This window comes from Poecilia formosa, unplaced genomic scaffold (genome assembly GCF_000485575.1).
Source record: "Poecilia formosa unplaced genomic scaffold, Poecilia_formosa-5.1.2 Scaffold438, whole genome shotgun sequence".
Lineage (NCBI taxonomy): Eukaryota > Metazoa > Chordata > Actinopteri > Cyprinodontiformes > Poeciliidae > Poecilia > Poecilia formosa.
In genome coordinates this window covers 398,591-416,114 of record NW_006800377.1, presented here as the reverse complement: position 1 = coordinate 416,114, position 17,524 = coordinate 398,591, and the positions used below count along the sequence as shown (strand labels likewise).

At 36.0% G+C, this 17,524-nt stretch overlaps 2 protein-coding genes across 2 annotated transcripts in view; one reads left to right on the top strand and one right to left on the bottom strand.

Moving 5' to 3' along the window:
* The window catches only part of LOC103155633 (uncharacterized), a 92,759-nt gene that overhangs the window by 19,612 nt on the left and 55,623 nt on the right, over positions 1-17,524 (bottom strand). The gene's annotated exons all lie outside the window — the stretch shown is intronic.
* Positions 2,540-9,665, top strand: LOC107833734 (uncharacterized). The gene is made up of 3 exons (XM_016663713.1): positions 2,540-2,830; positions 5,061-5,126; positions 8,312-9,665. The coding sequence occupies exons 1-3, from the start codon at positions 2,557-2,559 to the stop codon at positions 8,581-8,583; spliced, it is 612 nt and encodes a 203-aa protein (XP_016519199.1). The 5' UTR covers positions 2,540-2,556; the 3' UTR covers positions 8,584-9,665.

The following is a 17,524-nucleotide window of genomic DNA, read 5'->3' as shown; positions in this document are numbered from 1 at the left end:
ATCAGTGGAAAATCCAGATGGAATCAGTCTGTGGTGACAGAGGACAGCTGATGATTTGAATCAATTATTGATCAATAATAAGTGATTATGGTCATGTTGAAATAACACAGCCCCACCCACTGCTGTTTGTTAGACGTGAACTGAGTTAACACATCAAACCACCAGACCCTATAAAATACCTATTGGATCTGTTTTACACACCCAGCAGGAAGCTAGCTATTTTGCATCAAATATTTCTTTTTCTTTCTTTTTTTTTTTACAGTTTGACTTTACAAGAAAAACATAATTAAAAATCTCAGATTTGTCCTGGGGAGCTCAGAGGTTTAAACTAAACTTCTTTAATAGCAAGAAATCTTTCCTCCACTCAGACAGTCACTCCATTTGTGAGTTTATTATAATTAAATGTTTATTATGAAATCACAAATATCTGCTATATTATTGGTTGAATCACAGTAATAATTTTCATAACTGTTTCTAAGCTCTTTGTGTGTTTTTCTATTTTAATCACTTAATTCTTTCACTGGCTGATATCTCAAATATTCATAAACTAAAATTAGAGCTTCTGGTGAATTAAATAAATCTACTTGTCTGCATATTCTGATTCTCTGTTAATATTCAGAGATGTTTTGAAGTTTTTTTTCTGTTTTGGTTCAGTGTTTAGTTCATTTAATATAAATAAACTGAGAGTCTCTTTAGAATCAATGCAGTTTTTCCTCTTTGGGTTGGTTGCAGGTTATTAATTATATAATATTAGTATTTTATTAGCTATTGCATACTTGTGAACTTCTGCAGCTCCAACCAGATCCCTGCTTCTGCTGCTGCAAACATGCCTGGCTCAGAAACATGATTTAAAGTTCATTTTTTTAAACCCAGAGCTGCACAGAGGAATTCACACCATTCAGTCATCATGATGTTGTGTCACATTACAGTGATAAAGCTGCTGTTTGTGTGAAAATAACTCAAATATTAAGAACATGAATACTTATACAGCCTTTGCAGGTCATCTGCTGACAGCTCTCAAAATATACAACAATCTGGATCTCAAAGAAGATTTTAATGAAGGACGATCTTCCAAAGGCTTCAGGAATGTTTTAAGCATTTTTTTTATGTATGCAGACAAAAAAACCTGCAGCACAATATTTATTGCACAAGTTGAGTGAAAGTGTGCAGTGATCCACTCAAACTTTTGACCTTGGAAAATGTGCAGCAGACGATAAACTGTTGGGATCAGAATTGTGGAAACCAAAAATGTTACCAACCTCATGGGGTGGCATTACCATTCACATCAATGATTGGCTTAAGTAATTACTAATTGTAATCAAAAATATGCTGACCTGACAGTTGTACAAAAGATGACCTTTGACACCTTGCACAAGAGGGTGAGACACAAAGGTCATGACTAAAGAAGCTGGCTGATCAGAGGTCTGAGTTCAAACACATTCATAGGGAAGGAGAAGAAAAGATGTGGTAGAAAAAAATGGACAAGCGATCGGGATAAATGCTCCCTGGAGAGGAAACAAAATCCATTTAAAAATGTTGGGGAGATTCATAAGGAGTGAATCTCTTTTCTCTCTCAATTCATACTTTTCATGTTCATACTTTTCAGTGAGCCAACATTTTTAAAAGTAATTTTTTATTGGTCATAAGTAATATTCAAATTTTCTGAGGTACACAATTTAGGGTTTTTATTAGTTGTGAGTTATAAGCATCAACATTAAATGAAATAAACATTTGAAACATATCAGTCTGTGTCTAATGAATGAATATAATATACAAGTTTCATTTTTTAATTTGAATTACTGATTTAAATAAACCGTTTTCATAATATTCTAATTTTATGACCAGAACCTGTAGTCTGTAGTTTATCATAGATATCCTTCATTGAAATCTCCTTGTAACTAAATGTTACATTGCTCATTTGTACTAGTAAAATGGTAATTAGAGAGATCTCATATGTATTTTTCTGGTCAAAATATAGTAAGTGATATCTTAAGTAACTGTCTAGTTATAAACCCATTTCAGATATCTGGACTGTGAGAGTAGTGAAGCTGATTTGATGTTAAAACAGCCTACCATAGAGAAGGCAACTGGACAGCAGCAGTGATGCACTTTATGATGTTAAAATAAAATAAATAAATGGATAACACAACCACTGACCAGTGTGACCCGGAACTGACCAGCCGTTCAGGAAATATCCTGATGGCAAACCCACCCCTGATGTTGCTGGTTCAGGGGGAATTGACTGACAGACCAGGAATGTTAGTCAGCCATGACTCAAAAATGTCCATCATCTCTCAGCTGAGTCATTCAGATGCTTCCCAGATACATAAGGGTCCCCGTATACTCCAGCTGAACAGGCAGATATTAAACTGCAATTTACTTAAAGCTTTTTTATTCTGGAAATGTGCTCCTTGTGTCATGCACAAATGTGTCTAACAAATGCAGTGGCATAAAATTTCAGTCTGAAAGTTGCTCATTCGTATGCATGAGGCCCCTCGTCAGCAGAAACACCAAGAAATCTGACATGTTGTCCTCTGACTTCAGCTGTAGGTCAAGATGTGTGAGAAGAAGGACCTTGTTGACATCCTGGATGATTTAAGAAAGGCTGATTTCGACACCTTTAAATGGCATCTGAAGCAAGAAACCTGGAACGGCAAGGGACCCATCAAAGAAAGCAAATTGGAGGATACAAAGACATTCACAGTTGTGGACCTGATGGTGGAGATGTTTGAGCTCCCTGGAGCTGTGGAGGTCATGGTGAACATTTTAAAGAAGATCAACAGGAATGACCTGGTGAAGAAGCTCGAAGATCTGAGTCCTGCAGCTGCAGGTCAGTCAGAGACGGAAGAACTTCATGTCTGATTGAACTGCGTGGTCCTTCTGAACCATCTGTAACACTTATCAGCCCAAAACTGATCCATAACTTAGTTTCTAGGTTAAAATCTGGATTATGGAATTATGAATGGTTCAGTTTGAAGAAATCAAGAGGTTCATCAGACATGAAGTCCTGATGAACCTCTTGATTCTACAGATCCAGAACCAGGACTGGTTCTGGATCTGTAGACCAGACAACACTCAGAGTCATCAGAAGATTCATTCAGTAATCATCAGTTTAGAGAAGCAGCTGATCTCAGAGCAGAATGGGCTGATGGTGCTTTGGTTTGCTGCTTCTTTAAAGTTAGTATATATTATGAAAGAATGAACATTCATGTTATGGAAAGAAACTGAGGCTTTTCTTAAAATGTCCACTAATCAATTAAGTGCTACTTGGTCAAAAGATAAATCAACTTTAACTAATTTATTAACTAACAATTTGCATCCTAAAACAAAAACAAAACTGAACCAGTAAAAAAACGCAGCAGGGTTTCCTACGGAGCTGCAGTGGATTCACTAAGTCAAAGGTAATAAATTATATATGATAAAATTCCAGTTTAAAGTCGGGTGTAGAGGAAACAGCTGCTCCATTTCAGACTCTGAATTACTCCATCCAGACAGGAGAGGAAGGTTTCCACACCCAGCAACAGGTGACAACAAATTCTGCCATTCAAGCAGCTGAAGTTAATATTTCAAGGCCAAACTGACAACACTAAAAAACAGTGTGATATACTGGCTTTCTGTTCTGTTGTGTTAAAATCACCTGGGGAGGAGCGATAAACTTCACACTCCGTCACTGACAGGAAACATCAATAACAGGTTAGATTAAACAGACTGACTGCATTAATGTACCTGCTGCACCAGCTGACCTGGAAACACACAGCAGTAAATAGTAGACAAATATTGATCTGTTTGTGAAATAGACTGGAACAGCAGGAAGTTACTGAAGATACAAAACACACAGATGCACATAGGAACAGATAATGTGGAGCTGACCATCTAAAGCTTCATAAATATGACTGGAGAATCAGTCGTCCACTTTCCATCCTCAGCTGGAAATGTTCAAAGAAAATTAAATCCAGAATGAATCTCCTTAATCTACAATTAAAAGCTAATTACCCAGCAGATTAACAGAATGGTCTGTTCCATTTGTCAAGCAAAGTGAGGTCAGTGGCAGTCAGGAAGAACTAATGGATGAAATGGTGACTGAGTTGATGCTTTGGTTGGTGAAACCATCTAAAACCTGAGCTCCAGTCACACGACTCTATCAGACAATAAGGCTTTTGTTACTCCACCATCCAACTGCTCATAAGTGCAGTGTTACTGATGCACATGGATGATGTTTTGCATTAAGCTCTTCTGGTAAATTATATATTTGATCAGATCCGTTATAACGACTGGCTCCGCTTTTTATGCCTACATCTTACATAGATTGTGGTGACATAGATCCTAAAGATTAGAGCTGCCATAGATGCTGTGAGGAACAAATGAGAAGAAGCTTCTTTGTTCTCTTTGTCCTCTGCTAAAGGTGAGACACATTAAAACTGCTTTTACAGCCTCTACCGTCTCTGATTCAGCTCTAAATGATAAATAAATCTGTTACATGTTATACATGTTATTTAGCATGTTTAGCATGTTCCTCATGTTGACATGCATCTACATAGTGATGCACAGTGAGAGACATCAGGTTGTAGCACTGAGTATTTATACAGCAGCAATAAAAACAAATCATGCTTTAGGACCTGACTTTACACTGGAGACACTTCATATGTTTACCTGACAAAACTGACTTTTCAGGGGATAAACAATGAAACTAGTCAAACAGGCATCACAAAACCTGATGAGTAAAAGGAACTGACAGAATATAAAAAGACTTTGCATGAATAAAATAAAATATGGTAATTTTATTTTATTCATTCAAACTGTGCTGGTAATTTTTATATCTGGCCAGATGAAGGACTTGCTCTGAATTTCATTCCAATGTCTAATATATAATTTGGTGACAAAGATCCTAAAACTTAAAGAGGAGAAGGAGACATAGTGATGATGATAAAGAGAAAGTGAAAAAATGTGTAAATAAGTCACTATTTTCATCAAAATATTCACTAATATGAATTTTATGTTTTCCTAAAGTGGTGTAGCCCATTTACTCAGAGAGCGTTAATTTTACTGTTCTTTCCCTGCAGTGAAGAAAGATGAATCAAAACCTTCAGCTGGAGCGAGGAACAAGGGAGAGGAATTCTCTGATCCAGGTGAAAAAAAAAAAAGAAATGGGTAGAAATGGTCACAGAGACTAAATGTGTCTGTTGTAAGAGAATAAAAATGATTAAGTTCTGGCTCGTTATATTCTCTTGGGCTCCCGGATTCAATGATGCCCTGCATGGAAATAAAAGCCACACAGAGTTAACAATCAGTGCTCCACGTCACGCATTTTTCAGAGTTTATTCCAACATTTAAAAGTATAAAATCACATCAACAACACAGACACTTCATACACACGAAGACAGACCTTCAATTACCTGAGACAAATAGGATAAGGAAAAAAATGCCAAGGCAGGAATAAAGGCAGAGTGTTCATGCGTTTTTGCAAAAGCAATCCGATTCTTTCCCCTGGGGGTGCATAGTTTTATCTAAAAGGGGTTTCCTTGGTTTTTAAATTTATCCAATTATGCAATCAAGGCGTGAACCCTCCATATATGTATATACCCAGCTTTGAGTTACTCAGTTAAACAGTTCGAAGCAATTTTATCACGACCATCAGCTATGTTTCCTTTCAGAACTGAGACTTCTCTCTATGTAGACAAGTAAGACCAAAAGTTATTTCGAACAAGAGTTCATCATGTATGTTTTGAAGCCTGGATTTTCTCAAGTTCTCCAATTGAACAAAATATTCTTGTTTTTAACCAGAGTTCACCAAAAAGTTATTTTGCTTTATTGCCTCGCCGAGCAGCCATCCAAACTCAGGTCTTTGCATTAAATTCAACCGTACCATTAGGAGCCTGGGACAAAGTAATTCAGAACTTCTCCATCTTCTCAAATCAAAGTACCGATTTAAAGAATTACAACACTTATAGAATATACCTGAGCATTTTCAATAGAAACACATTTATTCTGAACATTTCTTAATTAATGTTCCCTTAGGTTTGATTATCTGTTTAATCTTATAGTTTAGCCTAAGTTAGACACTAATAGTAATTGTTAATAGAAAACTGCAAATTAAACTATTCCTAATCAACACATGCTGTTAATAACTAAGAAAAATATCCTGCAAATTAGATCCCAATTATAAATATTGTGTGTTATTATCTTTCTCCAGCTTTCCAGCCCTGAATCATGTCTCTTGTGTTACTGCTTGCCTGGGAGACACTGGAGACCTGGAAAGTTAAATTTACGGCCCTGCTTCTCTCTAACAACAAACAGTCTCCCCTGCAGGCCCCAACTCTTGTCTGTTTTATATAAGTTCAGAAAATACTTACTTACCTAAATACTTAGTTATTTAGGTTACATCTTTAACACAAACCTACCTAAATTAAGATTAGCTATTTTAAACACTAAGAATATTCAATTTTCCTCAACACTGTATAGACTTTGTTGTTCCACCCTCCGAATGCTCGTTCATGTTGAAGGGTCTGAGAGCTGTCCAAATTCAATGAAATATTTTACCCATAATTCATCACTGCATGTGACATTTTGAGTTAAAAGGTGGAACTATGGTAATGTTTTATTTATGTATTTTTCATTGTTATTGAACATTCAAAGAAAATATAATAAGGCAAAAATAAAAATGTTTGATATGATAAACTTAGAAAAAAGAAGAAATGAAAATGAATAGAAACTAAGGAAAGTAAAACAAAAACATTTAGATTTTTGTTTACATTTTGTAAAACAGGATGTTACAAATGCAAGACAAATTTCAAATCTTAACTCAACATATTGGTATAAAGATTGGGCTTTTTGTGATGTTGCAACATTTAAGCACTCTCTTAAATAAAATTATTTCACTTTAAAAATGGAGGTGATTTTTACAAAGCGGTGTTTGTGAATAAAAACTTAACCAGAGGATTACATTAAGATCATAATTTAACTCTTTATCCCATGCTAGACCAAGTTTTATTATATTAAAACTTAAAGATGGGATAGATTTCTTGTATAAGAACCAGTTTTCAAAATCTTTTTAATGAAGATGCAATTGAAAAAAGGTTTATTGTCTCAAAGACAAAATGCACAGGAACTGATATTTATTTTTAATTTATTTTGCAGAAAGTCATTACAGGGAACACGTCATCCATAATTATTAAGTTTTTGTGGGAATGGAAAAGATACATTTCTTTAGAGATCATCATGATTTTTAAGTGAATGTTTTCTTTTCTGACTAGAGGGGAAGAAAACTGATGTCATAGTCCTTGATGAGTTTCTGACCTATAAAGTCACAATGTCCATAGTTTATTTTTAAGAAAGGCATTTTAATTACATTAGTGTTGTTTTTTATAAAGTAGCATCAAACCTTTTTTTGTATATTTTCACATTTGCTGTATGTTTGTCCTTGATCTTGACCTTTGTTAGCACATTAGCTCCACTTTATAACAATCTAACTTTTAGCCACATAAAATAAGTGAATTTTCTGAGTAACAGCTGAGTATGTAATTTTTGCCATCAAAGAGATATGACAAAGTTCACAGTAAAAGGGGGAAAAAAAAGTTTTCAAAAGTAAAGTATTGAAAAATAATGTTTTGTTTGACTCTACTGAATGTGTGATGACATTAAATTTTGGTCTGTATTCAACAAATCATAAGAAAACACATTTTTAATAGTCAAATATCTCCAGCAATGACTTTGGAAAGTAAAAAAGTCCTATATGTACATCTAAAATCAAGCTTTTTGTTGTAGTTGTACTTTTCAGCAACACAAATGCCTAAACAGTGACCAGTGCTTCATTTTGGATATACAAGTTACATCACATGGGCATACTGTCCCAATTCTCACATTTCTACAGACTTGTAACCTGTGAACTCGAACCCCTATGTGCACTTCAACTGAGTGCACACTTCATAGAGGGGCGTAGGGTGTAGCCTGAGTATTGGACCGGGCTTAGTGTCCACAATGAACATCAGCAGCTCCCAGTCTGGTTAAACATCTGTGGTGTTGCTGAATGGTGCTGAACCCTGAGTCTGATTCAGCATCTTCCTTATTAGAAGAAATAATAAGGATGACGCTTTAGTAAGCATCTGAACACCACCACACTTAATAAGCGTGGAGTAGACAGAATCAGTGGTCGTCACTCAGATATGAGGCAGAAACACAACAACAGGTTTAGACCTGAGGAGCTGATCAACAGACTCTGAATCTCTGGATGGAGAAACATGAATAGTTGATGTTCATCATGTTTTTATCTCAGATGTCGATTTGAATTAATCCTGTTTCTGATTTCTATCTGCAGAGAAAAAACTATCAGATGTTCGCCCTGAGTTTGTGAAGAGAGTTTCTGAGGAAATCCTGACTCAGCTCCTTGATGGCCTTGAGGCAGATCACGTCTTCAATCACTTGGAGATACAGGATATACTGCAGAAGAACCAAACCAGAGCAGACAAGGCCCGGAAAACCATCGATGCTGTGAAGATGAAAGGACAGAGAGCCTGCAGACTGATGATCGAACGTCTTCATCACATAGATCCTATTCTGTCCAGTCAGCTGGGTTTGTCTTCTAACTGATGTTAGAAATAAATAATTCTGTGTTTGAAGATGCTATATCTCTTTTAGCTGCTTGCATGCTCATATATACACACATGTATGCTCATATATAGACAGATAAGGTTAAAGGAAATGACACAGTAGGGAACGCCTTCTTTAGGGGGTAGCTTAGATAGAGGCCAACAAAAGGAATAAGATGCTGTTGTTTGGTGCCATTTTGCTGTGTTTTCCCACCAGAAAAACATGATGGACCAGTCCTGCATTTTGTATTAATAAATGGAATTCATGAATTCAACTTACCGACTCTTCTTGAATCTTATAGATTCCTAACCTAGCTGGAGAAAGGATATTTCTCCACAAATGGAAGCACTGCTGAGATGTATGGAAAACAGTGATTTGAAAAATGGAGACGCCAGAGTATGGGTAAACCCACAAAAACAAAAAGTAGATAGAAACTTTTAATTGTGTAATTGAATGTAACTAAATCAAAAGAGTTGGCGTCTGAGTTGTTCTGCTCCCAAATTGAAGGGTGCAGTGTAACTTTATGGTGAAATAAAGGATTTAAAAAAAAGATAAAAAGGTGTGCCTGGAATTTGCAGTCCTGTACCCGACAAACCTGACGAGGCATCTGTGAGCTATTACACTCAGTGTGGAGTTGAACCCTCAAGTTCATAGAAAAGATTTAAAAGTCTCTGTTTTATTGAGTTTTTGGAACACCTACACTGATTATTTGGGATGTGGACCCAAGGGGATGCTGGCCACAGCCAGTGGAAAGGAATGCAGGCATGCTGACCCCTCCAATCTATTGTCCATGTGTGCATTACATATGTCAGTGTGTATTATTTCATAAGGGGACGTAGACATGCTGACCCCACATATCTGAATCTTTATAACACAGATAAGTCTTTTTTTCGGTGCAACTTCACCTAAATGAAGTTGCATATAGATGTTCTCCCTGAAGCAAACATCTTCGGTTTATAGTCCCCAATAATGGACCAATTTCATCATAGTCTAAGGAGAACAAAGCAGGACAAATGGGGGGTTGCTTATCAAAGCAGAATGAACAATTCATTCACATTTTAAAATTTAAGGGGTTCTACCAATACTCACTGCTACAAACCAGGTTGTAAGGACATTTTGAATTTGTTATGGCTTAAATGGACACATTATCTTGGATTTTTTTGCATTTCATGTTGTAAAAAGAACACATTTACAAAAGTTTTTTTTCTCTTTCTCACCAGAAGGACATTGGGCTAAAAGCAGGGGTGACCAGGTTGTCTCACTCACTCACTTTTACCTTTTAGAAGGATGTGTCCCACACAGAAAATGATTTTTTTGTGTAGATGAATGACCATCATAGACGTAACAAAGATATCCATGACTAAAAGAGTAAACGTTTCAGATTGACATGAACTTCATGGATTCGACAATGACAAAGAACATTTTCCAGACTGGACAGATCCGACAGGCTCAGCACTTTCTAAGAGACTCCATTTTGATGTTGAGATTTAAAATTGGCCACCCTATCATTCATGGTTCACATAAAAAATAAGATTGAATCAATAAATTGAAGCATTTAAAACAAAATCTGTGTAAACAGAAATTGACTTATAAGAGAACAATGTCTATTAAGAAAAACATAAAGGGAAAATTATATTCAACATTTTGAACAAAATTTTTAGTTTAAAAAGTGAGAAGAATTATGTGATTTGAAAAATTAACTTTTGATTATTTGGTAAACATAACAAATACCAAATTGGGAAGCTCCAAATTTATAGTTACCAGATATCTATACCTGAAACATTAGAGTCGGACAAATAAATACAATTACTCATACAGGTAAAATTAGAGTCTTTTTAAAATACTCAAAACAAATAAATGAATCAATGCTTTTGTGTGATGTTCTTGGAAAATATGTAAGTCAGATGGACTATTTTAAAATTAAAGATCAACTGATGTGAAAACATAAATTACTAAGAATAAGATTGTTTCTTTCTTGTACAAGAAAGAAACCCCTCACCCAGAGTCGGTCAGACTGAAGCTGTTGTTACATCCTGCTGCTTGCTAACATCAAAGTATGAATGAATGAGTGTGATTAGGAATGACTGATTTAATGTGAGGTGCCTCTGATGGCTTTGAAAAGCACTATATAAGTTGGACGTCATTTATTGTCTAACCCAGGAATGCTCAATACGTCGATCAGGAAGGATTTGAGTCGATCTTGGCAGTAGGTGATAAACTGAACGCTGCCAGCAGGCTGAGACCAGCAGGACCTCTTCTGACACACTTGTCAACATGTTCATTATGATCCAAAACATTTGTAACTTTATTAAAGCGTAAAAAAAATCAACAAAACATGTTCAAATTAATGACCCAATAAAAATAATAATCTCAGTAATTATTGTTTCAACCAGGTGATGTGGCATTTTGTGTGTTTCAGTTCCATTACCTAAAAAAAAAGAGACTCAAAGACCAACTCTGTCAGGACTCTGGGTTTTTGGGTTTGGCTTTGCTTTTCATCTTCTTTATCATTATGTTTTAGTTTAGTTTAGTCCTTTATGGTCATTTTAGTTTGATTATTTGATGTATTTATATTGGCTAGATTTGTCTTGTTCTTGCTTTCCTTATTTCAGCCCCTCATAGTGTTTATGAATATCTGTGGCCTGTCATTGAACAAGCTCGCAAGGATGGGAAGAGGGCCTACTTTGTGGGTCGTAAAGCTTATGTGGATGGAAAGGAAATTCGAAGGGCTTCTGGAGAATAATGTTTTTTACTCAGCAGTAAACACTACACTTTACAAATGGTTTAGCAAATTTTGATAGTGGCTTCAAATTTTATTTTAGGAGTCATCTTAAATGGGTGACGTTTTTTAAATTACTTTTCTTTATTACTTTCAGAAAGCACGGAGCTATCATTTTTATCTGTTAATACATGGGGTCTGCGTAATGATATAAAATGCAAAGCATTTCTTCTTTTTTCCAAAGAGGCGAGAGTAGATTTTGTTTTTCTTCAGGAATGTCATTCATGCTTAGAAGATGAATCCTTTTGGACAATGGGGCAAAGATACATGGTTAGCACATGGTTCAAACAAGTCAGGGGGTGTAGCAATATTAAAAGATAACTTCAAAGGTAAAGTTTTAGATGTTACATCTGATAATAAGGGTCATTTGATTTTCATAGTGGTTGAATTTCACTCTTACATCTTTTTGCTGGGCAATATTTATGGATATAATTCTGATTCTTTAAATGTTATTTTCTTAAAAGAGCTGGAGGACGCCATGTTTTTTCTTTATACTAAGTTTCCATCAGCAAAGGTTACTTTAGGGGGAGATTTTAATATGGCCTTTTCCAATCAACTGGATAGGCATTCCTCTAGATTTAGAAACAGACAGAACCATCTTATGGACTTCTCTAACTGGCTAAATTTATTAGACATCTGGAGACATCGTCATCCTACTGACATACAATACACCTGGAGTGACTAAAGCTTTTCAACTCAATCTAGAATTGACTTATGGCTTATTTCAGAGGACATGGAGAGTCAAGTAATGGAGGTTAAAATTTGCACTGCAATTTTAACTGATCACAAAACCATTTCTTTAAAAGTAAATCTTTCTAATAAGGAGTGTAGAAGAGTGTATAACCACTGGAAACTTAACAACTCATTATTAAATAACATATAATTTACATTCAAAAACTAATCAAACAGTACTGAACAAATGCTCAAAATAATAACCAATTTGGAAAATATTGGGAATTACTGAAGTATGAAATTAGAAGGTATGCAATTCAATTTAACAAAAGAATAAACCGCATAAAAAAAGAAAAGCTGGAGCAATTAATCAGGTCTATCTCAGACATTACTACTAACATGTTAGATGATGAAGTTGTTGTAAAACAACGACAGAAACATCAAGAAGAGTTAGACGAGATATATAAAGAAAAATAATGTGGCGCTTTTATTCGGTCTAGATTAAAATGGATTGAGGAGAGTGAAAAAAATAGCAAATACTTTTTTAATATGGAAAAAATAAATTTTGAAAGGAAATCAGTATCCAAATTAAATATAAATAATTCTGTAATACAAGATTATTCAGTAATTTCAAAATCTTTATAGAGATCTTTATAAAAATGATAACTGTATAAATAGCACAGATATATTAAACTCTTTAGTAGAAGTGAACAAAGCTAATGAATCTTTAAGAGGATTGTGATGAAATACTCTGCATTGAGGAGATAAAATGGTAATAAATAAAAGTCACCAGGCAAAGATGGTTTGACGTCAGAATTTTATCAGAAATTTTCGGCTGAACCTTCAGAATTTCTTCTCGTAGTTTATAATGAATCCATCAACAATGAAGAACTGCCCCCGTCAATGAAACAGGGTCTTATCACTTTGATCCCTAAACCAAATAAAGACAATTTAATAATAGATAATTGGCCTGGCATCACTCTATTAAATAATGACTATAAAATTTTGGCCTCCATTTTAGCTAAAAGACTGAAAAATGGTTTAAATGATATTATACATGAATCTCAAAACGGCTTCATGCTTGGACGCAACATTTCTGATAATATTCGATTAGTGTTAGACTTAGTTGATACAAAGATCTTATCCCTGGTGACCCAATTATTCTGTTTTTAGATTATCAAAAGGCCTTTGATACGGTTAGTCACAACTTCATTTTTGACACATTGTCTTTCTTTAACTTTGGTAACTTTTTCATTAAAGCCTTTAAGACACTTTATAGAGATAATAACAGTTCTATAAAACTTCTAGCCAATTTAATATCTATAAAGAGGTTCGTCAGGGATGTCCGGCCTCCCCTTACCTTTTTCTGCTTGTTGGCCAAATTTTAAACTATTTAATTAGACAGAACTCATTTGAGGGAATTAAAATATTTGACCGAGAACTTAAAATTTCACAACTTGCTGACGATACTGCAGTGTTTTTAAAATATTCTAATGAAATTCCTGCAGCTCTGTCTGCTATAGCTAAATTCTCTAGAATTTCAGGGTTGAAACTCAATCTAAATAAATGTGAAATCCTTCCCTTACATACAACCGCTGCTACTGAAATATGTAATATTCCTGTAAAAAACAGCGTAACTTACTTAGGAATTAAAATCTCCACTGACCACAGTAACATGGGTAATTTGACTCCTGTTTGTGAATCTGTTCAAAAGAAATTTAACAGTTGGTTAGCTATATTGGTTTTCCCATATCACTTGTTCAGTAAACTTGCGTTCTTTCTCAGTTGGAAAACTTCCAGTCATCTCAAGGTAAAAAATAAAGATGTAAGCATATATATATAAGTCAGAGCCATGAATGAGGCCTCTGAATTAGCAATTAATTTCTGAGGAGTATCATGATAATAAACGTTTGAATTTCAATAGGTCTTCACAGAGCTTAACCGCCCAAGGCTAAATACAATAAATTAAATAAAAAGTAAAGAAAAAGTAAAGACTGGTAAACTTCACTTTAAATTTAAATAAATTAAATGAAAATATTCTATTAATCCAACAGTGTAAGAAATTAAGTTTAATTAAAAAATTAATTTCTAAAGTTAAAGTTTAATTTGACCATTAAATTGCAAAATATTTCTGACCAATAGAGAGTAAGCAGACAGTGAGGCACTCTTCCCGAACGCAGAGCCTAAAGGGGACTGCAATGCTCTGTGTGACCACTAGGAGCTTTTACACTCCCGCAAATTTTGTCTTGGAATGAAGTTCATGGGGACATGCTGGAAAACTTCACAGGGCATGTTTATAAACTATTTTCTGCTGCAAAATGGGGTTGTGTTGGTGGGGACCTCAAATTTGGTCCCCACGGGTATGTATAGAGCAGTGGTTCCCAAACTTTTTTTTCCTGGGCCCCCCCAGTGGTTTCCAAACTATTTCTGGCCCCCCTATGGCTTACAAATAGCTGTCTGGTTGAACGATGTGTGTGAGCGAAGGGGGTGGAGGGTGGATTCTGAGAGACTCCCAGCCCCGGCTCCAGACGAACAAGGGGGGGAATCAACTTTTTTGGGGACAAAATTAATTGTAGCTGAACAGGCACGTGGAGAGGGGGGAGCTGGGGGTGCTTGAGCACCTGCCCTTTTTGCTCCTTGCCCCCAAGTGCCCTTTCCTAAGTCCTCTTCTGACACTTAAAAACATGTACTAAAATTATTTGCTTTTTTGTACAACACAATAAGCCCTCCGATCACCTTGTTACCTTTGACCTTTTGCCCGTGACGCATGACACAGTTGCCTCTCGCGCAGTGAGATAAGGCGCTAACTGGAGCTCAACATAGCGAACGTTCCAGATTACAGAACAGTTTTTGGTGAATTATAAAAAAACACGTTTTTGGTGAATAAAGTGGAGTAGACTTGCTACTTGTCAGATGGCCGAAAACATTGTAGTATCGTTTCTGCTTCAGCGGTTTAAGCAGAGAGGTAATGAAATACAACAGACACTGACAGGCCTCTGCGTCTGGCTTCCTCTGAATAACTACTGAGCGGGAGGAGACAGCCAGGTGAGGAAAAACTGTTCTTATCTATCGATTCAGTATTTTATCATAAACATTAGGCTGTTGTTGTTGTGCTATTAGCTAGCTGCTAGCTACGACTTTGCTAGCAAAGCTAGATAACTGAAAAGCTTCTTCCCTGTGTACGAGGCACATCGCCCGTCCAAAACTTATCTCCGTAATGGATGTATGTCAGATCTTCTAATTTCCTTTGCTGCATAATGTACATTGCATTTATTCTAGTTTTAGGTAAACATGTCTTGAAGGAGAATAGCACTTAAATAAAAGTCCAACAAGGATATTCATTTAGAATTAAAAATAACACACCCTGAATTACCATGATAGATATAAAGTGTGTCATTAATGAAGGGGAAAAAACTCAACCCAGACTTTAGGTTAGGGTCTGGTTCGCAGAGTATGAAGTTAAATTTGTTTCCCAATTCAATGAAAAAAAAAAAAAACTAAAATTGTAATCAAAACTTTTGGAATTGTAATGATTCCTTTTAAAAAAGTTGTTTAAAAGACTTTTTAAAATTAAATAACTCATTTTTACCAAACAAACTTTTATTTGCACACATCAGAAATCTTTTGTTGTGATTTTGGGTCCTGCCTATGATGTCATGTGAGAATCACAAGCAAAACTTTGAGTCACAAACAAAAACTTAGAATAGCAAGAAAAGATTTATGACATGCGCAAATAAGTTTGTTTTGCAAAAAAGAAAGTTAACTTCATGAGTCAAAAATGTGTGATTTAAAAAAAAATTAAAAAATCAAGCAAAACTTAGGCTTTTCTCATGGTGACATGCATTAATTAAATTTTTGCTTTTGTTTTTTTTCCTGCAGTTCCACTTTAAAGTTTGATGCAGCTCTGCTTTCCTGAATGGAGCATCTTCATCTCCACTGCAGCAAACAGGCAGCTCTTTTTTATAGATTACAGTCCAGTAAAAGGTTGCATTGAGCCCTTGTTTATATTTTTAATAGTGTAATGTTTAGATGTCTTGCTAAATTGCAGGTTTGAATATTGCAATACTTTCCTATAACAAAGTAGACCTGCAGAAAAATTGCTAATAAAATATCTTACATATACATAGTGTTTTGCTCTATATAGAGATGTTTGTTAGCTTTGATTGTATCTCACAATTTTGTAATTTATCATTGTTTATTAAACTCTGAAAGCTGATTGGCTTTGTTAATATTCTGTCCTAGAAGGCTGCAAGATGTGCCCTTTTTTGCTGTTGAGCACCTTTAGTGGTCTCTGCACGGCCCTGTAGCTGAACATAAACACCACCAGTAGCCTACAAGCTACTTGTTAACAAGCTTAAGGTGCTGCATTGATATTAGCTAGTCATCTTTTAGCTAACTTTACCTGCATCCAACAACTTTACTCAACAGTCTGTTAGTTTGGGGAAAAACTATGAAAAGTTATTTGCGTTTTGCTGGTTTGCTGCCGTGATTCTAACACACCTGCGTAGCTCCGCACAGCAGCAGCAGGTCTCCTTCACAGGTGTAAACCCAGCGCGAGCTGGTTTAAAGGCGGTTCGGAAAAACAGGTTACCACATGTTAATGTCACCAATATGGTTCCACGCTCAGTTCTCGATACAAGGGGGAGCAAACAACTCAAAAACCCAACCAACGGAACAGTCAAATTTAAGATCTTTTATTACTACAAGAAGTCACTTGCAATAGTGGCTATATATAAAAGAATAATAAAAAAAAACAACAGTCCTTTTCTCTTTTTTATGAGATCCCAAAAAGTTCCGTAAAAGGCAGTCACCAGTTCCAGATCCTCGGCTGAGTTCCACTTGCGCTGCTCCAAGTGAATGCGGCCCGTCCACCCTTTGTCCACTTGCCAGCTCCCAGCTGACTTCTTAAAAACTCCGGCACTGCCCGCTCTTCGGCGTATCACGATCCTTTACAGCCAGACCCAGCTAAAAGAGAGAGACAGGGAGAGCGCCAGCAATCCTGTCCCAAGACTCCATCGAGAGGCTAATTTCCTGTAAACACTCTGGGACGGAACACTACTTACAGGCGCGGGCAGAGGACCTCCTCTGCCCTGATTCTCTGTATTGGGCCGTAAGTTCACCCCTCGGTGCTCTATGTCTGGGGTGCGGATTTTGTCCGTCACTCGTCAGGATCCGTCTCTTTCGCTTGCAGGGCTCACGCTCTCCCCTTCTTCTTCTTCTTCTTCTTTTGGTTTTTACGGCAGCTTGCATCCGTTTATGTTGCATTACTGCCCTCTATTGACTCCTATCAACTACGCCTCAAATTCTCTCAAATAACCCAGTATTCTTTAAAAAACGAAATACCTTCTTTTTCCCCTCACTATTACTCAGCTGAAAGATCACCTTCTCAAATTCCAATTCCCTATTAACACCTAGTTCCCCTTTTAATAATCTTCTTTGGCTTGCATATTTCCCACATTTAATCAAAACATGTTCCACTGTCTCTACCTC